Source organism: Talpa europaea, assembly GCF_964194135.1.
Source record: "Talpa europaea genome assembly, chromosome: 11".
Classification (NCBI taxonomy): domain Eukaryota; kingdom Metazoa; phylum Chordata; class Mammalia; order Eulipotyphla; family Talpidae; genus Talpa; species Talpa europaea.
Genome location: NC_140078.1, coordinates 73,476,171 through 73,502,058, shown reverse-complemented (window position 1 = coordinate 73,502,058; position 25,888 = coordinate 73,476,171). Strand labels below are relative to the sequence as shown.

At 43.3% G+C, this 25,888-nt stretch overlaps 1 protein-coding gene across 1 annotated transcript in view; it reads left to right on the top strand.

Annotated features, from left to right (window-relative positions):
- The window catches only part of LARS2 (leucyl-tRNA synthetase 2, mitochondrial), a gene marked incomplete at both ends in the record, with an annotated part of 122,291 nt that overhangs the window by 53,407 nt on the left and 42,996 nt on the right, over nt 1-25,888 (top strand). The window contains 4 exons of the mRNA XM_084247783.1: nt 12,393-12,500; nt 13,578-13,737; nt 20,687-20,791; nt 23,711-23,826. Coding sequence (XP_084103909.1) covers nt 12,393-12,500; nt 13,578-13,737; nt 20,687-20,791; nt 23,711-23,826 — 489 coding nt within the window. The remainder of the gene's footprint in view (nt 1-12,392; nt 12,501-13,577; nt 13,738-20,686; nt 20,792-23,710; nt 23,827-25,888) is intronic.

Here is a 25,888-nt window from a genome sequence, read left to right as displayed (position 1 = left end):
GGAAATGAGGCCATTCCCTGACACTCTAGAGAGAAATATAGAGCAAATCAGGAAAACTTGACATGGCATTTTGATAATCTCCTTATTTGTTAGCATAAGACTGGCCATCTACAAAGGCTATTGGTGGTCTGTCATGGTAGTTCTTCCCCTGTGCTAAACATCATAAGAAGGATAGTTGGACCCTTCCATAGTAGCCCGTAGGTCACTCTGTTAAAAATAGGGTCTTGGACAGAAATGGACATTGGATTAGATCCAATATTGTACTTCTAATATGCAGAGAAAGCACTGGGTTATAAATAACCTCCGATCATTACAAAACTTAGCTGAATTAAAACTGCAGTATCCCAATTCATAATACCAGTGCCATATGGATCTATGACCTTCAGTTTTCTCACTCAAAAGACATGTCATAAATGAGACTTTTTCCATTATAATTTATTCACAGTGCAGCAGAGAATAGCATATGGATTTGAAACTACTCATTAGAACTTGTTAATATAGTCCTTGCTCCTTTTAAGCACACAATTATATTGGGAGGCCAAATGAGAAGAACAAAGCTGAGAATGTTGCTTTCTATAACCTCCAGACAGTGGGAGCCCCTATCTGCTGACAGTTGGGTCTACTGTATTACCAGGAGGGATGCCAGGCCACCTCAAGGACCTGTCAAATAACTCTGTAATAGGCATTGTTGGAAAGGCCACCTAATTAGTTCTTTTGTTTTGACCTCTGCCTCTTGTTGGAAATGTAATAACCTAACTGAGGGGCATTATTCTTCAAATTGTCAGCTGTGAATTTTCAACTGTTCAACAGAAATGGTTAGTTACCATGGTGACTTGCCTGATTCTTGCTGAACTCTTGTGCAGATTTATTGAAAAACTATCTTTGGAGGTCAGCACTTGGTTTGCCCTGAAAATCAGGGGAAGGAGGAGTGTCATGGGAGTGGTAAGGGTGGGCGGAATCTATGTTTTCTGCACATCTTTAGGCAGAGCTGCACATGCACAGGGTAATAGCAAATGATTGCTATGGGACTGAGAGCAGAACAGAGGTAGGGGAAGAAGGGTGGAGCCAGGCAGAGGGACAGTTTTGCATAGTTTGGGAGACGTTGGAATTATGACCCAGCCAAAAGTATGCAGTTGAGGGCCTCCCCGGTGGCGCAGCGGTTGAGCGCTGGGTTGCGAAACTGCGCGCGGCCTCTGCGGCGCCGGTTTCATCCCCGGCTGCTCCCCGGCCACCAGAGGAGGGTCCCACATGGCGTGCAGACCTCTCCTGCCGCCCGCTGCTCCCCTCAGCAGTGTACTTCGGACCTTCTGCCTGCTCTGCTCCCCGCTCTGGCTCTGGTGAATTCTCTCACCCTCCCGCGCTTCTGACTGTACCCAGTGCATGTAAAAACAAACAAACAAACAAACCAGCAAACAAATAAATAAAGCATGCCTCTATAAAAAAAAAAAAAAAAGTATGCAGTTGAGAACTCAGAAAGGCCATATATGAGATTATGAATGACACCCTAGGACCAAGGGCAAAATCAAAATAGACTCACCTAAATACAAAGTAAAAATAATCCTGACAAGTTCAGAAAGAACCCCCAAACACAAGTTAACACTTTTAATGGTAGATAATACAATCCAGACTCCCTGTGAGGCTGGCTTCATCTACAATGTCCAACATATAATGAAAAATTACTAGATTTAAAAGAAACAGAAACTTATGACCTAAAATCAGAGGGGCATAAAGCAGCTCAGTAGAAGTAGACCCTGAGATGACCCAGATAGAAGAATTAGGAGCTAAACACAAAGGCATCTATTATATAGTCTGGGACTTGAAGGAAAAATTACTCATCAACAGATCTTGGAAGAGCAGTGGAAATGTTTTTTTAAAAACCAATTGGAACTCTACATAAAAGTACACTATCTCCAATGGAAAAATCACTTGGCTGCAGGGGATAAGCAAAAGTCAAGTAGCCCATAAAACTAGAGGTGAACCTCCTCCCCCCACCCATACAGGAACCATCATGTGTGGTGGCCCTAAAATAGATATATATATGTGATGAGTTTTGAGAAGCTGAAAGAGTGACACTGTAGTTGAAACAGAGAGAGCCCAGACAAGACTCAAAATATGGCTGTAGAAGCTGGAGATATGGCCGGGGACCAGAGCAGGCAAGGCCTTTTAAGTTTTAAGAAATTTGACCTTTACTTTGAGGGGGGTCATGGGAAACCAATAAAGAATTCTAAGGGGATGACATAGTCAGATTTATGTTTTTATGAAATCATTAGGCAAAGGACAAGAGTGGGTGCAGATAAGCCAGGTTAGATGCTACTGAAATGATCCAGGTATGTGTAACTTAGACTCAGGAGGGAGTAGTAGAAAGAAATGGGTAGGCTGGGAAAATATTCAGACAGTAAAATCTGTAGTATGGGATGTGAGTATGTAGGATGCAGTGTCTTCACAAAAGGCCCTAATTTGAACATTAAATGGATGGTTAAGCTGTTTACTGGGGTAAGGAGTCCTGAAAGAGACATAGTTCAGATGCTTTTGAGTTTATGTGGACCTGAGACATTTGAGTAGAGATATACAAATTAAAGGTATTTGGATAAATAGGTCCAAAACTTAGGGGGTCAAATAAGATAGGGCATTTACTTCAAGACCTGGTATGATCAAAATATTCTTGAATCAATGAAGAGATCCTGTTGTATAGCTAAGGGCGAAATTTGGATCAATTAGTATTGCTTCCAGTTGCAAGTAACTGAAAATCTGAGTTATGGATGGTTAGACCTGAGAAGTCCTAGTTGCTAGGACTAAACTGGGAGAAGGCTCTGTATTGGCAGCTCAGTGGCTCTCCTGGCCTTTCCTTCCTGTCTGACACCTCATGGTTGCAAGATGGTTGCTGCAGCTCCAGACATTGCATTTCTATTCAAGACAGAAAGAAGTAATCAGGGAAGTATGAGTGACTGTGTCTTTTATCTGGAAGACAAGAACTTCCCCCAGAAACCCCCAAGCAGAATTCCACTGATGTTCTGGTAGCCTCGATTGTGCCATATAGCCACCCAGCCTCTGGGGAGACTGGGAAAGCAGGCTTGGGCTTTTTGTTCCTATACTCAAGGTGGTTGGGGAAAGGTGTTAGGGAATGGGTGCTGAGGATGGGGAAGGGGTGGAAGTGAACTGTAGCCATCACAGTTCTCTTTAGAGCTTGGTGTTTGCTTCGGTTTTTGCTCTCTGCCAGGAACTGAGGTGAGAAGTTCACAGGAACTGCTTCTGTGAGGTACAGCTGGCGGTCTGCTTGAGAGCAGGGCTGTGGTGAAGCCCTCCTTTCATTCACTTAACTCGCAAATTATAAAGACTGATGTGAAAATTACAGGGAACCCTGAAATATGAACGTGCTTTATTAGGCTGTTCTGTGACATATTTGATGTTTTCTTCCCTCACTCCCCATCTAGCCTTCCGTGGATTATTTGCTTTATGAAACATTCCAAGTGATTTCAGCCTCTCGTTCTGTGAAAAAGGGAACTTGCAGTAGGAGTACCTGAGGAACATGAATTAGTCTTGGCAGAGATGTGTGGGAGGTATCTTGTGGGCAGCGCGAGCAGGGAGTGCAGGGAGGGGGGACTATACCCCTCCATACAGAAAGCAAAAGGGATTTGGGGACTGATAGAATCAGCGCCTCGGTTCCTGACTGCAGGGTGATGATTGGAAGGAGAAACAAATAGGGAGGGCTTCCCATTAGAACTTTTCTAATCAATGTGTGTTTTCAGTTTCTGTGGCTGCCTCCTCAGAGCCCCTCAGCCACTGCGGTACTAAGCTGTGCTTCTCTTTGGTGTCAAGGTGACTTGCTTAGTCAACCCCTCGCACCAAATTGGACATTCTGCTCTCCAAGTTTTCAGGAGTTACCTGGGAACTGCTTGAATATGAGCAAAGTCCACTTTCCATGTCCTCCTTGTGTGCCCCTGATCTGACCAGGACTCTGACCTTAATTACATAATATTTACCTCTCATGTCAACCCTTTGCAGTAGATACTCTTCTTATCCCTCTTTTGCTGATGAGGAAACTGAAGTTCACTCGGTAATTAGTTACAGTATTGGGATTCAAGTCAGAGTGCCCGGGTTCTTTGCCAGCAGCCTACACTGCCTCTCAGGTAGTCTGAATTCTTTCATTTCATTGCTATCAAGCACCTGGCCAGACCCTGAGGAGGTGCTAAGAATACAGATGGGAAAAGCCTAAGGGGGCTGTGGAGGCTAGTGTGGAAGACGGTCACAGACACGTGGGCACAGCCCAGCAGGATGACTGTCATCTCGCAGGAGAGTGCAGGGCAAGATGGGGAGGATGAGCCCCAGGTCTGCCCAGTGGCCGGAGGAGGCATCACCAATGAGATGACAAAAGATGGGAAGCACAGAATGTCTGGAAGGGAGTGTTTTGTTGCCTTCCAGACGTGCAGGAACTTCACGCCTCACAAGTATTTCCAAGTAGAATTTCTGCTGGCAAAAAGCAGATGGGCAACAGTAAGCCCTTATGAAATCCCTGGGATGGGAAGTAGTAAGCCCCCCCATATCCCTGCCCCCTTAGCCTCTCCTCCTTGATTTCACCTGTGAGCTTGCTAGTGAAGCAGAGGGCTTTCACCAGAGCACTCTGGTCTTGTCTGAGCCTGTAAAGAATGAAAATATGAAGTTGGAGAGGGGAGGGGGGAGGGAAGGGAAGTGAGGTTTATGACAGAAGCTCTTTGGGGAGCTGGAGGAGGAGGCTGGAGCGGAAGGCAGCCACAGAGGAATAGTGGTATGAGGGCTCAGCATCCAGCATGTACCCCTGCATCTTTCATTGTCCTCTGCACCCTGGAATTGGCCCTTGTTCCAGTCCGGAGGGCCTATGTCTCCTTGAAATTGGGCCTGCTGCCTGGCTTTCTGCTTCTACCCGCAGATCCTCTCTCGGCCCCAGAATGCAGGCCGGCTCCCAGGTAGTGCCAGGAAATGCCTCTTGGTAACAACAGGAACTTTGCAAAGGGATTGGTCAGTGAGGTTTGGTGACTTGGTGACCCCCTGCCCCCCAAAGGACCCTGGCCTACAGTGGTGCCTCCTGTGGGTGCAGCCTGTGCCTTCCCGTGCTGGGTGTCACCAGTTAGACCTTGGCAAGAGGGCACAAAGTTTCTGAAAACCAAGAGAAGCAAGTGAGAAACATTTAACAAGCTGTCGGTTTCTCGGCATGGCTGTTGGGATAAAAAGCTGTGAGGACACAGGCCAGAGTCAGATTTAATGACGGTAGTGCTGGGGCTTAGGTGCTGTGAGTGTTTTCTCTAAAAGCCCGTGGCTTTAAAGCTATTCTTGCCTTCATCTCCGCCCGGCCCCTTGGCCAGGTAGGGCTGAGGGTGGTCCTATCCCTTCCCCCTTGTAAAAAATATTTTAATCATTGCTGAGTGGTGGGAGTGGCAGAGCCCCTACAGCCTGCAGACCCCGGACAGCTCTGCTCAGGTGCACCGCAGAGTGAGCCCTCTTCCTGCCGGGACTCTCCCCCGTACCCCCATCTCTTCTTTAAAGCAGCAGACTCTCCTTCTGTCCCTGGGATCTGGTTGTGACTCCCGGTCTCACCAAGCTAATTAATTGTTAAATTCTGCTCCCTCTTACATAATAGCTCTTTCTTCCTTCTGTTCTGTCTTTTCCTAACCCTCCGGGATCTTTTCTCTCAATTCTCCGTCTTCTCTCCTCTCTGCCCTTCTGGTGACCCTTGAATGTGCACAGGTGCAAGTTCTTAGGGGGAGCGCCACCCCCCAGCCCCTCAAAAGTCCTTCTGGGTGTGGGAGTGGGCAGAGGCAGGAGGGGGGTGAGGCAAAAGGAAAGGAGGCGCCTTGAGACTCACAGTTCCAGTTTCCTGGCACTTTCTCGGCAGGCAGGGGACGCCTGGAGAAGACCTGGGCACGGTGCTGGTGCAGCTCTACGCCTCTGTGCGCAAGCCTCCCCTCACATGGCCAGAGTCCTGGTGCCGGTCCCACCATCAGATTCTCCCCTCTCTGCCCTCTGGCAACCACCATATTTCTTCACAGAGGCTAAGTGTTATTTTTGTTGTGATTCGCTAATTCATTTGCTTTGGTTATTTATATTTAACGTATGAGAGAAACCTTCCTGTAGTTAAACATTATGTCTTGCTCTTAAACCCCGAGTAACCTTTCGTAGCTCCTGGCCAGGTTTTGATGGAGTGTAGAGGGCTCTTTCTCAAGCTGGTTGCCCGCACTCCTGTTTGCCTGGACTCCAGGGGACGAGATTTATTAACACCATGTTGGGGGTCTCTGCAGGTGCTTGGGAGGGCTAGTGAGTGTCAGCAATGAAGCTGTTTAGTTTATTTGTTTGTTTGTTTTAAAGTCATTTAAAGTGTCAGGTTAGAAGGGACGCAAGAAAACACTGTGCAGTTCCCCCCATGCTTACATCAGAGTCCTCCACGCCTTTACTTCCTGCCCAGATCTAAAAAACATAAAAGCAAACAAAAAAAAACCCTTCATGCCTGTCTTTGCTGCTGCTTGAAATTACAAAATCAATATGTCTAAAATCAAATTAAAATAAAGGGATATGGTGTTGCTTTATTCTAAGCAGCCCACATTCTTCCCTGTTCCAGCGCCCCAGGCTGGCTGCCCACTGAAGGGGAGCACCCCTCATTTAAAATGACTGACCCAGCCCATTCCTTGTTTGAAAATTGCGGATCTGAGCCCAGGAAAGACAGGAGCCCCTTGGGTCGCCTCAGTGCCCCTCCTGCCTTCTTTCTGCCTGCCCTGAAGTACCAGTTCCCAAGCAACCAAGCATTTCCAAGAAGGTGCAGCTGGCAGCTAGCTGTGTGTGGTGCGGAAGACTGGGCATCACGAGTTCGGAAATGTAACAGGTACAGGGAGGGGATATTATAGGCCTGGTCATGGAAAGTGCAATCATTAAAGATTGTCTGGTTTGTTCTTGATGGAATTGGTTTGTTGGCCCCTTGGAACTGGAGCTGTGTGGTCTTTTACATCATTATTCTTTACCCCCTACCCCAGGGCCCTCTGAGTCCAGCTGCTTGAAGAACCCCAAGCCCATCCAGTGGCTGTCCCATTATCCAGGCGGCAGACAGTCATTAGCTACATACATGTCCATATCGTATTGTTTTTTCCTTCGGAACATGGCCTCTTCTAAAAAGGACAATTTCCCACAGTATCTTCCTGTTGCTCTATATTTCTGTCTTACTATTCAGGTGGCTAACTCTGAGTGTCAGATTTGCTCAAAATAGAGATCCCATCCTTTCTAGAGCTGGAATAAGTTGTGAACTCTAGTAAAATGCAAACTCTTATCACTTAAAAAGAGTATTGAACAGCACGGTAATAACTATGTAAAAGTGTGTCACAGGTACCCACACTCCTGCTGCATTGTGAAGATTCTAACGCATAGTTGGTTTGAAATTTTATGATCCACCAAGGGAGAAAAATACTGTCAAAGACACCACTGATTGTAGGACATGTTCCAGCCTCTGCATGTGTGAGGAAAAGTCCCTCTCAGAGTCGGAGGAGGATGGGCTGTCAGTAGGGTGACGGATGCAGGACAGGTTAGTAGTGATCTCCTTGGGTGCTTAAACTGATTGTAATTTTTATTTTTCTTTGTCCTCTTCTGTCCTTTCCAGATTTTCTGTAATGATTATGATTACTCTATAATCATAAAACAGATAGCAAGATAACAGGGTTATGCTATCATTTATTTGCCATCTTCTTTAGACCTGAGTGTCTTGGAAAGGAATGGTTTTGTGTTCTTGCAAGTTTTTAATTAATAGACAGGCTTCCAACTTGAAGGTCCCTTGAGCAGAATGTTTCCTGGAACTGCTGTCCCCATTTTATTTGTTGTGGTTATACCAGTAAAAGCTTTTGGTCTTGCTCCTGAAACCTCCTTTCCCCAGACCAAAGCCACATTCATTCAAGAGTGGTCTCAGGTTGTGCTGAGTTCACTGGGAAGCTATTTAATTACACCTTCCTCTCCTGTGAGGTGCAGTGACAGCTTCTCTTGTCCTGGAGATTCAGGGCCAGTGAGGTGACATAGGTGGCCTCCAGGAATAGGAGCTGTCTCATCAGGCAGGTGGCTCTGTCATTGAGAGAGCTTGTCTTCTTTTTTTTTTTTAAATAAATTTTATTTTTATATTCCCCATACAATTGCAGTCCCCAATCCCTCTCCTCCCCACCCCCCACCGAGTGTCTTTTGTTCATAGTTGTTTGTTGATTTTGATATTTTCTTTCTTATAGTTATTCTTTTTCCTGGTTCCTTATTTAAGTTTTCTAGATTCCTGCTATGAGTGAGACCATCTGGTATTTTTCTTTTTCTTTCTGGCTTATTTCGCTGAGCATGATCCCTTCCAGCGCCATCCATGTTGCTGCAAATTGCATGTGTTTATCTTTTTGACTGCTGAGTAATATTCCATGGTGTATATGTACCACATCTTCTTGCTCCAGTCATCTATTTTTGGGCATTTGGGTTGTTTCCAAAGCTTAGCTATTGTAAACAGTGCTGCTATAAACATAGGGGTGCAGGGAGAGAGCTTGTCTTCTGTCATCTGCATTCTTAGAGGTATGGTGATGATATTTCAGAATGTGTAGTCACCATCTCTTGGAAGTTAGTGGAATTAGAACAGTTCTGCTGTTGAAAAGGTGGGTTACCTGGATCAGAAGAGGAAAAAGTCTAGTAAGTGTGGCCAGGGTTAATACCTGGCTGTATGGATGAGAGGAGATTGGCTGACTACAACTTCTGCCTCTATAGCTTCCTGTTTTCCGTTTCACATCCTTTCCCACAAAGCATGCACATGGGGCCATCCTGATGGTCGTACGCCGGAAGCACTTCATTCCTTCCAGTGTCAGCGATGATGTTGACATGTGTAAGGTCCTTTTATTGAAAGCTGTTTGATAGCACTCCACATCCCTCTCCATGAGGTGCTGACATGTGCATCTGAAGTGTGCGTGGTGGGTTGGCACCTCTCTTCTTTCAGCCCCCACAATTTCATGAATCCACACCTTGTTGCTAAGTCAAACATCATTAGTAGGATGCCTTGCAAAGAACTGATCATTTCCCTCTGGGTTAATAGCACCTTCACTGGAATTGGGAGTCTTAGATAGCACAGCTGTTTTTGTAAATAAATGTCTTACTTTGAGTTACCACAACAAATGGATTTTACTGGAAATGCCACATTTCAGAGAGATTAAAGTATGACTGTCATATAGAGGTAAATAAGGTAAAAATCATGCTGAATGAACTTTTTAATGTGTAAATCTTGTGTATAACTTCATGCGAAAGTCAAAGCAGAAGAGGGAAACTAGGATATAAGAGAAAGTTTATTCTTCTGGAATATTCTAGAGGAGACATCTAGATTTTTAAACATCTTATTGCCTTCAGAATTGATTTTCCCTCATTAGTACTCAGCTATATACTATTTGGAGTGATTGCATTAAAATGATCCCCTCCAAAATAAAGAATAAAGAAATCTTGGCAATAAGAATAAGTTAGAAAAATATATACAAATTATTATTCAAAAATAATGGCTAATCAAGTCACACTGATTCAGAAGTAGGTTAAGTGTTAAGCTTTTAAAAAGTATCTTTTTTAATTAAATCTTACCTCTTCCATTTTTCTCAAATCTGTGTCCATTTTTCCAAGGTTCTGGTTTTTCAACTCTCCCCTTCATAGCCAATAAATCCACTTGCTTTGAAAGATCTGTATCAAGACCTAGTTGCCTAAACTTTTTTTTCACCAGGGATACTAAAATGTATCCTGTTTTTTAAACCTCTTCTAGAATTCTTATTTGTGGTCCTGTTGGCCCTTTTTCTTAAAGGCTTAGCTCCCATACTTCTTCTCTGGGGAAGTGTGGATTTCTTCCTGGCATTACTTCTGCTTCCTTGAAGAAAGAGTCAGATTAGCTATGTTATAGTTAATCCTCTCTTTATCCTCAGCATTTTAGCTTTAATCTTTCTCTTTCTTATTTCTGATTATAGTTTGTATTATGTAGTCCTTTTTGATTGGATGTGCTCTTCAGCCTATCTTATTGGTTCATGTTCTTAAGCACTGGCTCACATTCAGACGCATTCACACACAATTCTGTTTCAACTTCCTAAACCACCTTCATTCAGATGGTGTATGTATCTATAGAACAACAGAGACTGTCTTTTCAAACCTGTCCTAGTGAAAAGCATTACAAGGCATCTCTATAAACTAAACCACAGTACTTCTATATATAATAAGGAGCAACCACGGGGACACTTTACAATTTGATTTCAAATGAGTATTAAATATAATAATTCTTTCAAAATTCAAATAAGAAGCCCACTCATGTTATTAATTTCTACATTTTGCAAATGGAAGAAGTTCCTTTGTTTAATTTACCTAAAGACACCTGGAAACTGAGCACAATGGACCCAGAACAATCAGAAGGTATGGATGATTCATTATCTTGGCCTGCTGTTTGGTCAAATAGGCCATTTCTCATTTATTAAATGAACCATTTTCATTTATTAAATGAGAGGATTTGAATAAATTAATGGCTTTTAAATTGTGTCCAAGCCTTGTGAGTTGATAAGGAGGTTAAAAGGAGAGAGCAGGACTTTCTGGAATAGTTCAGCTTTCAACTCTTTTTTTTTTTTTTTAAAGATTTATTTATTTATATAAGAACCGGGGTACAGGCCAGATGCATGGGAGGGTGAGAGGATTCACCAGAGACAGAGTGGGGAACAGAACAGGCAGACTGACGAAATATGCTGCTGAGGGGACCAGCAGGCGAGGTTGGAGAGTTCTGCTTCGCCATGTGGGATTCTCGCTAACTGGCTGGGATCGAACCTGCGCTGCAGAGGCTACAGAGAGCTTCACTGCGGCGCTCAACCGCCTTCGCCACCAGGGAGGCCCCTGCTTTCAACTCTTAAATATTGGGTTCCCCTAGCTTTAATTTGAAAAGGGATTTCACAGTACTTTTAAAAAGAGTCTTCAAGACTACTATTTGCCCAGGTTTGGGAAGTCTGTGAACCAGCAAGATTTTTATAAATTGAGGTTGGCCAGAGTAGAAAAGTCCCAACTTTACCAAGTTGAAAGGAGATGAATCCCATCTATCACTGTAATTACAGCGCTGACAAAAGGAGGAAGGACACCATCCCAACAAAAGCCCAAAACAAGCCAACAAATCAAAGGGCGCTTAGGACTGAACGCTGTAAATACTCAGCACGTTGTTCTTGCCCCTGTGGAGACTGGTGAGGGAGATGTTGTTGGGAGCTTGGGCTCCCTCAGCTCCGCTCATCAAAGATCAGTCGAGTAATGTGTTTACTTTACGGGACTAAAGAGGACTTGCTTTGTTGTTCTCTAGATGTCAGTTTCCTTCAGTTTAGTTTTTAATTTCTTCTGGTTTTTAAAATATTCATAGATTTAGGAAGGTTTTAAACAGATGTGTCAACCCTCCCCCCTCATAGTTAGCATATCAAAACATTCACTTTTCATTCTATTAGAATCTTTTGTTCTCAGAGAGATCTGAATTTGTTTTCTGCAAAGCACCTCCACAAACTTCCCAGTTTTGAAAATTCAACTAGAAGAAACACAAGGAGAGGGTTTATATTACAGTCTCTTAGTAATGCAAGATGTGCCAGAACTGGACCCTGTCAATTCCAAGTTTCCTGTAGCAGAGAAGGGTAGAGCTGGAGATGGAGCCAATCTTCAAATCATGTGATGTGGTTTTTCACCTCTTGGAGAGACTTTAGATCCCATGAGACCACATGTGGGTTTGCTTGGAAGTTAAATGAAATCTCATTGGCTTGAATTTTAACCAGTTACCTGCCTAGCCCTCATTTGTATGTTATTTCAACTCCACGCTTGAGATCTGTGGACACCCAGACCCTCAATGCCAGGATGATGTCCTGGTGTGGAAAAGTGAGTGGTTAATGAAGAAATGAATAAAAGTAGAATAAAGTGGAATAAAGAAATGAATGGAAGCATACTTGGTCAGTTTGATGGTGTCATTACCCAGTATTTCTGCTCCAGAAATGATGTTTTATCATATCATAGCCACAGTGTAGGCCATTCCCCTGAATGGCCTATCTTAGAGTTTCAGAATTCATAACCTTGAAATTCTTTTGCTTAATTCCCAGATTATGGAAAAGAAGGCACTAATCACATTCATCGAAGATGTTAATTATGGTCTTTCCTTGTGTATGTTCTTCCTTCCATGAAACCTTGGCTCACTCAGTATAGAGAAATCTCACTAAATTGAGTCACAATGACTATATTTGTTTCTAACCTCCCCTGGGTTCCTCTGACTTGGCAAGTGAACAAGGAGAGGGCAAATCCTGAGTCTCGTCGTCTCCCCACTACTCCTACTTTAGCAAGCCCTATATCATTTGCTTTCCCTTAAATAAGCTTTGTGCCTCTTCATTTCCCTTTCTTTCCCACAGGCCATGCAGGACGCGTTGGCAGACCTTCCAGAATGGTATGGAATAAAAGGCATGCAGGCCCACTGGATTGGAGACTGTGTGGGCTGCCATCTGGACTTCACATTGAAGGTGACCACACAATACCATCTCCAGCACTGATGCTCACAACCCCCCTTCTGCATTTTTAGAATTCATCCAACAGATCAGCAACTTGGGGCCATATGGTCACTGTCCAGTAGAAAGAGTCAAATTTTCTAGTTAGCCACATTTTTAAAAGTACAAAGAAACAGTTTCATCAACATTTTTTTAGTTCATTTTTTCCAAAATATTGTCCTTTCAAAATGTGATCAATTTTTAAAATTCATGAAGGAATTAGTTTACAGTCTGGTTTTAGTATAATGTCTTTGAAATCTGCTGTACTGTCCACTTATAACACATGCTAGCTGTGTTTTCAGTGCTTCACAGCCACCTCTTGCTATTGAACTCCATATTGGGCAGCAGAATTGTGCTTCAGAGGCCCACGCCTGACTCCCTGGGTGACACCTAACTGGACTCAGGCCATGGTGTGGACTCTCTTCGTTGCAGCCCTGAGTGCTTCATGCTTCATTGGTGCCCTGTGAACGAGTTTGAACGCATGGTGAAGGTGCACCTGGCCTCTCTGTCCTCTGCGTCTGTCACATAATTGACATTCAGTTGAAGCCAAATGTGTGCCTCTTCCTTAAAAAGCATTTAACCAGCCCATAGAACACTCACTTGTGAGCGCACCTCAGGCTATCCTATCTCGCCTTTTCAAAATGGCATTAGCCTCAATGACTGTTTCTGATTAGAAAAGCAGACGTCTTTACTTCTTTTTACTATACCCTTAAACCCTGCAGGAAAGCATAGCTCCTTTCTCAGGACAGAAACAATATCTCTGTGATGACTATATTTGATTCATGAGCAAAGAAGCCAGAGAAAACTCTGAGTATGCTTTGGCCACTTTCCACTCGGGCCCCCAAGCAGCCCTAGTGCCACTAGGGTTCTGGAAAAGGAACTGCCATCTCCTCACTCCTGGCCTTTCTACCTCTGCCAGTCACCATCTCAGGCACCCACATCCTTGGTCCCATTCTCAGAAGCTGTTCCCCACTGTTTGGGATTGAGGGAGAGAGGAAGAAAGGGATGTGACTGAGGACGGAGAATGAAACGACTCTGCTTTCCTCCTGCCAGGTTGATGGGCAAGTCACAGGGGAAAAGCTAAGTGCCTACACGGCCACCCCTGAGGCCATTTACGGCACTTCCCACGTTGCCATCTCTCCCAGCCACAGGCTTTTACATGGGCACAGCTCGCTGAAGGAAACTTTCCAGAAGGCACTGGTCCCTGGCAAAGGTGAGTTGGCTGGTGAAGGCTGAGACAAGAGAATGTGCTTCTCTCTGGATAGCACTTCGGAGTCCATGGTCCTTTCACATGTGTCTGTCACCGTATGTCATCTGTTCTTCCCCTTGGCCTGCCTTTTCATTTTTCATATTTTGAAACATGAGGATAAAAAAAGAGCTTTGAAAATGTTAAGTTACTTGCCCCTGGTTTCACTTTGAGTCACTAATGTGTCAGTATCTTGCGTATCTGGCAGAAAACTCAGCTCTTTCCCATTAAATGTAATTGAGATTTAAAGCTCTTTTCTGATAAGAATAGAACCTTCTGCCTAATTTATAATTCCATCATTAAATAAAACTATACTCTCAGGGACAGAAAGGAAGTCAGTGAAAATTAGAGGAAACATTTTCAAAAACTTAATTTTATTACTTGAAAGAATTCACGTGGTAATCTGAGCAGAGTCCTGCTCTGCAAGGGTCTCTAATAACTGGATCAAGTTGACCTGGAACTGACACAACCAGTGTTATTGAACAGTGGGGACCTGGGAAGTGCCTGTGCATTAGTCAGGATTCTGTATAATCCATCCCTGGCTACCCCAGAGGAAAAGTAGAACATATTGGAAGGCCGTGGGAAGTAGAGAAACAGCTGAAGAACCAACTGGAAGAAGACTTGAATCAGTTGGGAGATTGACAGCAGGAATCCTGCCCTCACCTCACCCTCAGGGATTGGGGCACCTGTTGTAGGGAGAGGTGTCTAACTGGGGCCTCTGACCTATTTCTTGGTCAAGGGAACATCAGACACTTTCCTTGGTAGGCCATCAGATGCACCAGTGAGAAAGGGGTAGGTCTCCCATGCAAACTCGGAGTCTCTTGCCAGAGGAAGGGATATGGATCTTGAGCAGGCAAAGGAAAGACCCCAATCAAATGAAAATAGGTCTTTGGAAAAATGTCAGTTTTTCTATAAAAACCACATCCCTTTTCATTTTTTGCCATAGACTATAAACTTCTACCCAATGCACAGAGTCTGAATTTGGGGCGGGGGGGAAGAGGGAATGTCTGTTTTTCAAATGTCCATTCTTTTTGTTTGTTTTTTCATTTTTGATGCTTTTAAAAAGTGCCATTTTTCAAAATAACAATGAAATGAGAGCTTCTGATACCAGGTTGGATAGATAGACAGTGTCTTCCCAACTTAACCTCTGCTTACAACTTCTAATTATTTACTTACAACATGAAAGCCAGGGCTCAAAGCCACACACACTCACCGAGAACCTGCTCTGTGCCCAGGTGCACAGACACCCACTCTCAGTGCCGCCTCACTCACCATCCTAGCAGATGCGTGTCACCCACTCTGGCCCTCGGCAGATACCACTCTTTTTCATCCCTCTTGTAATATATTGAAACGGGGAAGACTCTTTTGAGTTAAATTTTCCATGTGTGCTTATAAAGTCCAATATGGTTATCTACTTAATCAAAAGAAAAATTAGATTCTTTTCAACTCTTTGGTTTAGAGGGGAGACAATCATTTTTACTCTCATGAGCATTTTGAGACTCCTTGAGAGCTGTGGTGGTTGAATAATATCTAAAAATGAGAAACTAAAAAATATAAACATCTAACCCGTAGATTTTTTTTTTCTTACGGTTAATTTGGGGACACAAATTAAAAAGATGTACCATTAGTATGGGATTAGTGAGCCAAGAAATTATGAAAGATGGAGCACCTGACTTGAAAGGCACTATATAAATTTGGAACATTTTCATATGTAAGAAATTATTTTTGCATATGCAGGAAGCAGTTTTCCTGCTCCCTGGGGGTATCCACGCGTCTGTCTTGGCCTGGTCATTTCATTGTGGCCCTGAATGGCTCGTTAGTTCCATTCTCTCCTCTTCAGTAATCTCTGAAACAGTTCCAAATGAAACATCACACTGGGCCCTAAATCTTCTCATTCTCGTTTCAGAGTGGAAATATTCTTTTTGCAGATGTCAGTCTATTCAAGTCTCTCAATTAATTTGCACATCAAGTCTAGATTTTGACGTGTGACATTAGTCACGGAAGGCAAGTACAGTACTTTGAATGTAATGCAATTTTTTGCCCAAAGGTGAATTAAAGTTAGCATATGAATATGGAGTTCTGCTCCTCTGACCTTTGAGGTTACATTTTCAACCTGGATGTCCTATGACTGTTGTCTTTCACAATTGCCGACCAGCTCATACCGGGCAAGCGGCTTGGTTTATCCTGGAATGGCAGGTTTGGGGGTGATATATTAAAGCAGTGACCACTGCAAGGCATGGCAGTGCATGACTGCAGCTGAATTTATCACTCGCAGAAGTTTAAATTCCCAAATATGAGTTCCTGCACTTGCTAAGTTGGTTTCTGCACATCAGCTCCTGAGTTGACCAAGATCACCAAAGTGCTAGTCTAAGGTCCAGCATGTGACTTAAACCTCTGAGTGGGCATGGCCGTCGAGGTGTTGGGAAGGGCCTTGTCAGTAGATTGTCCCCAAGGGGTGAGGAAGAAGGGGGGACATGCGTGGCCAGGGTGACACTTGTGTGGCAAAGTGAAGCCAGCAGATCCACTTACCCCATCACTTAGGTAGCAGGTGGTGACGACCACAGAAGATTGGTGATCAGAGTGCAGGGGATTCAGGGGCAGCCCCGAGCCAGACACAGAAGGTGCCAAGAACAGGGCTCCTGGACAGTTCCTGGCTCTGCCTTGGCCAGGTCTGTTGCTGATGTTGATTAAATGAACTGCTTTTTTGCCTGATATGCTATCATTTAAAGAGCAGAAAACTTCCTAATAGAATTCTTGAAATTGAGTTTCCTTCCATAACCATGGAATTCCCTCCTTTTTCCAGCTGACCACCTCTGATTTAAGTCCTATATGTAAGCTCTGGCTTAATAGGAACTAGAAACAAGAAAAAACATCATTAGGGAAATTTGAATTCTAGAAGCTGTTCTGTCTTCTCCTGGAGTCTTTCCTTATATTCCTACTGTTAAAATATTCAAACCCTGATGCTTTGGAACCACACAGTTCAGCTCTGAATCACCACTGGTCTCCAACAATGCGTTTTTTGCCGAAAGGGTAAATGAGGTCTCTTTAAAGGGTAACTTAGAACCCTATTGTTGTTGACACGTTAGAGAGTGAGAGTCTTAGCTCCCTAGATGCCTCCAGAACATTAAATAATTAATTGCTCATTATTTTTTTTTGCCTATCTCCATACTATCAGCATAGGTTGGGACAAAAGGATGAGGAAGAGAATTGTAATCCTGTAGAGAACAGTTTGTTCTCTAACCAAACTCTCTACTAGCAGCCTGCGGGCACATGTTAATAAATATTGTGAGCAGGGGGAAATCTCCTGTGCCCGATAACTTGGAAGAAGCAAAGATAAGTGGGTCTTTTTGCCTCTGGACTTAGAACCTTTGCTGTGCTGATCCCCCTGACAACTGCCCAAGAGAGGGAGTCGCACAGCGCTTTCCCACTGGCTGACCACAGAGCCCTCGCACTGGCACTCTGGGAACTAGACACGGGCACTGCTTTGCTGTCAGTGCTGAACGAAAGCCACTTGTCTGTTTCCCCAGAAGGCACACAGTGCCTTATTTGCAGTGGGTGCTCTGAAAACTATGGGCACCATTGTCCTTTCTTCAGGAATGAGCTTTATCTAATGGCTCTATGAAATGCTTTGAGATTTCTCTATCACCTCCTTGGATTCTTGCTTCACATCACCAGCACTTGACACACAAGAAGTGGAGAGAACTGCCAACATGGTCAGGAACTTCGGATTTTAGTCTGTTCTTTCTAAGAATTTGACCAGGTATAGAATGCTAGCCACTACTGTACCTTCATTGCAAACCTGCTAATATTTAAGTTCAAAGACTAATTTTGTAAATTTATTGAGTATAATTTACAATTCACTCATTTAAAGTGTACAAGTGTACAAGTTAAAGTGAAGTACAATTTACCTTTTTGTTCTGTTGCTTTTGCTTTGGGTGTTATATCTAAGAAACTATTGCCTAATCAAAGATCACAAAGACTTACACCAATGCTTTTCTTTTAAGAGCTTTTATAGCTTTAGAGCTTACATTCAAGTTTTTAATTCATTTTTTAGTTTATTTTTATATATGGCAAAGGTAAGAGTCCAACTTCACTCTTTCGCATGTGATCACATTACTTTTTAATTATATTCCACATTTGTACCATAAAGATCATATTGCTTTGGTCTTTATTTTATGGTCTTTACTTGATATGATATCAGAAAGTTCTTTGTTTCTATCCATATTTCACATCAACTCAGTATGCCATTATCCTGAATCTTCATCATGTTGAACATTTGACCTTTTTCATGTTTGCGGCTACCGTGGAGATGTCTGCTATAAACATTTTTGCCTCTATAGAATTATTTCTTTAGGATACATTCCCCAGTGTGGGATATCTTTGGCCAAAGGTTATGAACATTTTCCTAGGTCCTTTACTGGTGTCAGAAAGGGCTTAATCAGTTTACAGTGCCACATCCAGCCGTAGGTGGACTTTAGTATAAATTCACAAACATTGATGTTACCCTTCTAAAGGTTTTTGCTAGGGGCCTCCCTGGTGGCACAAAGGGTTAAGCACAGCACTATGAAGCTATCCGTAGCCTCTGCAGCACGAGTTCGATCCCCAGCCGGCCAGGGAGCTACCCCCATGGTGCAGCAGACCTCTCCTATCTCGCCCGCTGCTCCCCTCAGCAGTGTATTTCAGTCAGTCTACCTGTTCTGTTCCCCATTCTGTCTCTGGTGGATCCTCCACCCCTTTACCTCCGCATCTCTGGCCTTTACCCCAGCTCTTGTATGCATAAATAATTAAATCTTAAAAAAATAAATCTTTAGGATAAATTTGGCAGCTATGAGAGACCTAGGAAAACAGAGACTTAAAGAAAAAAAGGTTTATCTTTTGCCCACACGAAGCTCTGAGTGGGGCACGACGGGTCTCCTGTATAAGGCAGTCAAGGCCAAGCTCTTTCTGTTCTCTTCTGCCCTTCTTGGCTCTCACCTCAGCTGTGTGTTCTTCATCAGTGTTGTGGTAAATAAGGGTGGCGGGGGCAAGGAGGGCTGGGGAGGGGCACAGAAAGACATGCTGCTACTTTTTGAGAGCATGACCTCGAAACTGCTTCTGCATTTACTTCTTGGTCACACCCAGAACAGGGAGGCTAAGCAGCGCTGCCATCAGTGAAGCAGTGTGTCCAGCTGAGTGTTCTGTTGCAGAATCAGAAGCAAAGGCAGATATGGGCCAACTGGCAATCTGCGCCACGAGCTCTTTCTCTGGCATAGAGCTCCGTGGGTCTGTAATATGCCTCCACTCCATCTCTCCATTCACCATTTCTAGACATTACCTACTGAGTTTTACTCTGACTCCACCACCCCTTGCCTTCCATTCTCCCAATATTATATCAAACTTTATATCATAATTGCAGAATTCATCAATATGCACCACCTGTTCTTTGAGAAGGGACAATCTAGAATTAGAGAAATGGGTGTTGGTTTTGAGAAATGTCAGCACACAGGCCTCGGGCAGCAGGTGCCTCCCAGCCATGGGAGCTGCCTGAGCCTCAGCTGTGGAGGCTCCTTTGGGTGGCATTGTGCTCTGTCCCTACCACACCCTGTCCTGTGCTTTCTGTCACCCAAAGCTCAAGAAGATCAAACCTGACTTGGTGCCTGGAGAGCCTGTCTCTACCCCTTTGAAAAATAATTTCTATTTCCTAGCCTTATTTTAATCTTGAGGTGGTAAAGTATATTTTACATAATTATATGAAGCCTTAAAACATGACAAGTAAAATAGTAATAACAGCTCATAAATTATAACTGTTGTTCATTGCTCGTGTTGCCGTAAGAGCAAGCAAACTCATTGTTTTTTTCATTCCTTCATTCTTCTTTGGGACTTTGTTTGGGTCTTCCTTATTCTTTTCTGCATATAATCGGGGAAGATTCATGTATGTAGGGCTTGTCTCCCTGCTGAAGTAGTTGTAACAAGCTTCATTGAAGATGACTCAATGTTTAGCTAAGTCCAAATTAATGTTTTATCATGACCACATAAATAAACTGAGCCAAGTATGCTGTGACTCCATTTTCCTATAGCTGTCTATTTTTGCCAGAGTTCATGATGACCTCATTTTTTCCAGTGGCATTTTGTTTTTTGACTTCCTGACTTAAGACTTCCCATATCCTCCCAGAAGCAAAACTCTTCTCAATCCAGTTTTCTGCTTTTGCCAACCTGGCCGCGAGATACATGTCGCTTCCTTCATTTTTCTAAAAATGCTTCATGGGACCCTCTGACACACTCAGCTCTGACCTGGCAACCCCCCTGGCTTCACCTGCACTGTCACCCAGGCCTCCCCTTGGTCTTTGTCCTAGGAATGTCCTTGTCCTTCCTGACTTGTCTAATCTTCTGTTTCCTGAACCCCATGCCTGACTCTTTCTTGATTTACCCCTTCATTTTGCTGGAAGAATTTCTCCAGTATTTCTTAAGAAAGGGTAAATGGGCAGGAATTATTATGTCTTTGTATGTCTTGAAATTTCTTCTGTGCTCAGTCATTTTCTACTCTCCTATCCACTTCCATTTTCAAGTGTTATGGTTTGGAATTTCAGATGTCTCCTCGTTTCACCAAAGATGGATTTTTGTATTTCTCACTCCTCTGTATATTCGAGATATTTTTTCAAAAGGAAAAGGGGATGACTTTCCTCCACATCTGGAATGTGAAAATGGCTTTTTCACTTCTTTGGTTATGAGTGTGGAGGGACATTTTTGGTCTTTGTTTAAATCTTTGATTTTTTTCACTGGTGTGAATTATCTATTAATACCATCAAAGAACAAACTCTAACAATTAACACGAACACAGAAGTTCTAATGCTTATTTTTCTCACTTGTCTCTTCTGAGATTCGGACGGTGTTGGCACCCGGCTGAACGGCATCCACACTTATTTGCTCTCATTTGCAGATTGCCGCACGCCCGTGATGGCTGTGAACATGCTCACCCAGCAGGAGGTCCCTGTTGTGATCGTGGCCAAAGCTGACTTTGCGGGCTCTTTGGATTCAAAAATAGGTGAGCAGGCATTAAAATGTCCTTGTTCCTGGGCAGTGGGTCTCCACTGATGTGTACAGATTGACATCATGTATTTGAGAAGAAAAATCAGCTTTATTTGCAAATCGATTGGCAAAGAGGTAGGAAATAAATTGAAATCTACCTCCCTGATTAAGAAAGGGAATGAAGTTATGTAGGTTTGTGGTACCAGGGTCAAGAACAAAGGAGTTCAATTTTTTAGCTTGAAGAGCAGGTTAGGGGTAAAGAAAAGTAGACTTGGCTGAAGTTCCATGGCTAGTCACCTAGCCATGGTGACTAGGAAAACCTTCATACATGAAGAATGATGAGGCGGCTTTTCTTCAGATAAGTGGGGGTTTTCTGTGCCCCTCATCTTAGTTTTCTTTCTTTCATGAATTTTAGGGTCTGAGATGAGTTTCACCATTTAGCCTCAGTTTCAGCATGAGGATAATATATTTGGCAGCCTTAAGAGCACACCCTAGCCTCTTCTGTCAACTGAAAGTGCTGACCACTGATTCTATGAGCTGTTTTGCCTCTTTGTAAAAGTAAATGCCCCTTCATTTAATCCTCCCTTATTTAAGGCCTATGTTTTGAAAACATACCAACTCTATCATATCTTGCTCATTGCTACTGAGAATAATAAAAATTGTCTGGCCCACAGGTCCTGCCGGGAGAGCTAATTGGTGAAACTTATAGACATGGTATGGGGAACAATGCAACTCAGATGAAAATCCAATTTCAGAACTCATAGAATCAACACACAGTTGAGATAGGGTCCAAAGCTCAAATGACGGGTGTGAGCTGGGTTTCTAGTGAAGGCTTTGGGGAGGAGGTGAACTTGAGAAGTTCAAGACAAGCACCTTGAAACACAGTGAAACTGAAAGCATGTTTAGAACTATAAATTCAATGCCTTGGCAGCCCTATCATTCCTGAGAGTCCTAAACTAGCATCACCTAGCAAAGTTTGGGGAGGAACAAAGGGGTGAAAACCTTACAACAGTCCTGTCCAAGTATGCTCTTAGAACAGACCTGAGCATCTCTCTACCAGTGTTCCTATTCCAGCCAGTTTCCAAAGTACCAAAACCCTGCAGAGAAGGTTATTTCCACACTCTATTTCCTAGTACCTGGGAGAAATAGCATATCGTATCAAAATCATGTTTTTCCTCACAATTCTCAGGTCAGTTTTTGACAAAGTGGGCTGAAGAAATGTCAAAACAAACAGATATTTAGCCACTCAAGTCATTCTCTTCCGATCATTTAAGCCTGAAAACTGTATGGCCTAAAGGAATCTCTCCTATTGCTTTTATGCATTTTATAATTAGTAAAATTCTTTAGTACAACCAGCCAAGATAAATAACAAAGGGAGTTCTCATATGGCTTTTTGCTTTTGTGTGTGTATTTTTTGTCCAAATGCTGACACAATATTGAGAGATCGGAAAGAAAAAAAAAAATCTGATTTTCCTGGTGTGCATGGAAAATCATTTTTCTTGTTTTGATTTCCCATGATTACATAATTAACATTTGCTAAATCAATGCCTCTTGCACTCCAAGAAAAGGGAAATAGCAATAAGCAAAAGATTAAGAGGTGTTTTTGGCCATCCTTCCTGCTTGCTACTAATAGTTCCCATTCTTCTGTACCCACATGTCCAGCACAATGGCCCAGAGCATTTTTATGTGGTCACGTAAATTCTGTGGTCACTATTTCACTGGAGTATGACTTCTCGTTCCCCCAGATCAGACCCTTTGGAATGTAGTAAATGACTCTTTTCCCTCCTGGACTGTGCACACTTTCAAGTAATATTTATCGCTTGCCATGTGTTCCACAATTCAGTATCCTTCTAGTCCATCCCAAATATTTATTTGCCTCACTAGATTCTTTTTGTCAATAATCTCTGCCGGAACATCGCAGGACTTTCCATCTTACCAAGGGAACTTAGAACTTGTGCTCCAAACATTACCTTTTAGGGCAACATCCCAGAGACGTTATTCATAGATACCTGACTCAAGCGTTTTGTGTGTTACCCTTAGTTTTATGTCTCCAGTTGCCACATGGTGAGTGTGTCCATGAGGGTGTCAGTGTCTTTAATAAATGACTCTGTGGCCAGAGTTCTCAATACCAATGTCAACTTGGACACCAGGGCACACACATTTGGCAGTTTCAGAGGCGTTTTTGTTTGGCAAAACTTGGGAGATGCTGCTGGTAGAGAAGAAGCAAGCAGCATTCCCCAGTGCACAGAACCACCCACCCCCCATAAAAATCAAGAAGGTTAGCAGCACTGAGGTGGAGAAATCCTGTCCTACTGAGCCAACAACTGAAAACCCCATGTTTGTGAATAGTGGAAGCCAAAACAGTAGGCCTTGGCCTCCTGGATGAGTGATTTACTTGTGCTCACCTTCATCTCAAGGGTATGTGTGGGTTGCAGAGTCAGTGTGATGCAGAACGGATTGTTGCCTTTGGGAACAAAGCACCATGTGAAGAAACATGGTTGGCAGCTTTCCACTTCCTGGCTGAGTGGATTTTTCTAGGGTGCTGGGAAATGCTGGAGGAGTCAGCCCTACTTCTCAAGAGAACCCCTCTGGTCTCTCTCACTGAGAGCCTTTCCCAAATGCTTGTGTTGGCCAGCTCAGTGACAATAGGCACTCCAAATTGTGTATTTTAGAATCACAACTGTTTCTGAAGAGAAACTAAGCAAAGGAAAAAGATTTCAAGGAAATAATACCAATATGGTATACTGGTTGTCCCTGGGTGGCGGGTTTTTACAGGCCCATTCTCCCTTTCACAGTGAATGTACATGTTTTCATTATATCCATAACTGAAAAAAGATAGAGTCTCCTTTAAGAAGCTAAAACTGAGTGTCAGAGCTATTAGTGTGATTTGGGTACTTGCAAAGAAGATGTTTTGTGTTTCTTCTCCTCTGAATAGGAATTCCCAGCACCAGCACAGAGGACACCATTTTAGCCCAAACCCTGGGCCTGTCCTACTCTGAAGTCATTGAAACTTTGCCAGATGGCACGGAGACACTGAGAAACTCTGCTGAGGTTGGTGTCCCATGGTATGGGCCTAAGAACAAACTTCATGACCTTGACATGAGTTTGACGAGAACTTTTCCTTGGGGTGCCTTTTCATTTGTCTCTACACCTAACAGTTCTGCAGCCTCACTTCTTAATTTCTGAAAACAAACTGTCTTTCAAGAGCTAGAAGTTTAATTAACTCTGAGTTGAACTCAAGTACTCAAACTTCATTTTGGGGTATCTTCTACTTAAAAAAATTATCTCTTCTAGGGAAACTGATTCCCTGAGAGAGGTAACTGATACTGGCTGCTCTCCAGAGACCTCTGTCCTCCTCAGGTTATTGACCTACTTCTTCCTAAAGTATAACTCAGAGAAATAAACAGAGAACTATGAGTGATGTTTATTTGATCAAGTAATCTCTTGCTGGGTGGGTAAGTCTGGCAGGATTACCTGCCTATGTTAACTTATTATGATGAAATTGTGGTAGGAGAGAAAGGGTGAGGGGTGGGAAGGTAAGTAGGAGCTGGCTGAGAACAAGGATTCTCAAACTTGAGTGAGCACATGCTGGCAGCCTTGTTAGAACATGGCAAGATTACCTAGTTTCCACCCAGAGCTTCTGATGCAGTCATCTCAGGTAGGAACCAAGAATTTATAGTTCTAGCAAGTTTCCAGCTGATGCAGCTACTGCTGTTGATCCAGGTACCACATTTTAAGAATCCCTGACTTGGGACCTTGCAACTAAAGCCTAGTCCCTGGACCAGCAGCATTAATATCACTTGTTAGAAGGGGAATCTCAGGTCCTACCCAGTCTAATAAGATCCCCATGTAATTCATATGCACATAAAAATTTGAGAATATTGATTTGCAGCACTCTTTTTAAAACTTGACCTCACTTTGGAAACAACTGGAAAGTTTAAGAAAAAATACTGATACCTGAGTCCCACACTGGATATTCAGGTTTAATGGTTATTTGGGGGTGATGGACAGGACATCAAGAGTGTTCAAAGTTCCCAGATGATTCTAATGTTCCACAGAGTCAGGGCACTATTGGCTTAACACAGTGATTGCCTACCTGGTCATGACTGGATACCTGGGAGATGCTCTCTGGCCTTGGGTTGTCCTTTCTTGATAAAATTAGACCTGAAGATCTAGGTTTTTCAGGTTTGGGACTACCTGGCTATAGGATGTTTTATGTGTATATATCTAGATAGATGGATATATACATATACACATGTATATACACACATAGTGTGCACACACGTGTGCACACACACACAATAAGGACCTAGTTTTTTCCTTAGAAGGAGTGACATTTTCTGACCTCATGTTTGTGCCTTTGTATCCCTAGACATGAGTCATGCTCTAAGATATAGAACCTTAAATCTCATTTTAGACCTTGTTTGAGCAGTCTCCCTGGATATGGAGTAGAGCCAACCCAAGGTGTCTGTAGGGGAGTCCCAGATAACCCTCTATGGGGCATGAAAGGGCACACTCCTGTTCAAAAATCAGGTTTCTGAAGTACACAGAGAAATAAACCCTTTTGGTCTAGGACTGAGCATTAGTTAGTGTGTTATAATATGGCCTCAGGTGGTCTGTTGACTCCTCTCCCGTCTCTAGACTGAATGTCTGGAATAAAGTATTTCTTTCAACAAGGCAGAAGGAGATGGATAGTGACAAACACCTCTCATTCATGAGCTTCTAGAATGTACAGATCATGATGCAGAGCTTGTGATCATTTGCACCACAATTCTCTGGTAGTGGGAGTACAGGATGTAGGCGATGCTCCCCCAACCCCTGTGGTGTAAGGTTCCTTTGTGGGGAGCTCTTTACTTCCTCAATGAAACAGCTGCTTTCTATAGACACGGCTATACTTTCTTACCCATGTGCCTCACGACTGTACGCTCCTTGAAGGCAGAGGGCAGGTCACATTTATCTTGGTGTCCCCAGTGGCCAGCACAACCTGGCACATAGTAGGAGTGTAGTGTGCCACCGACCCAATTCCAGGTTCTCCAGGTCCTTAGCGAGCCTCTTGGGCTTGATTCTTATTATTAGTTTGGTTTTCAGAAAAGCATCAGGTGAAAAGGGAATT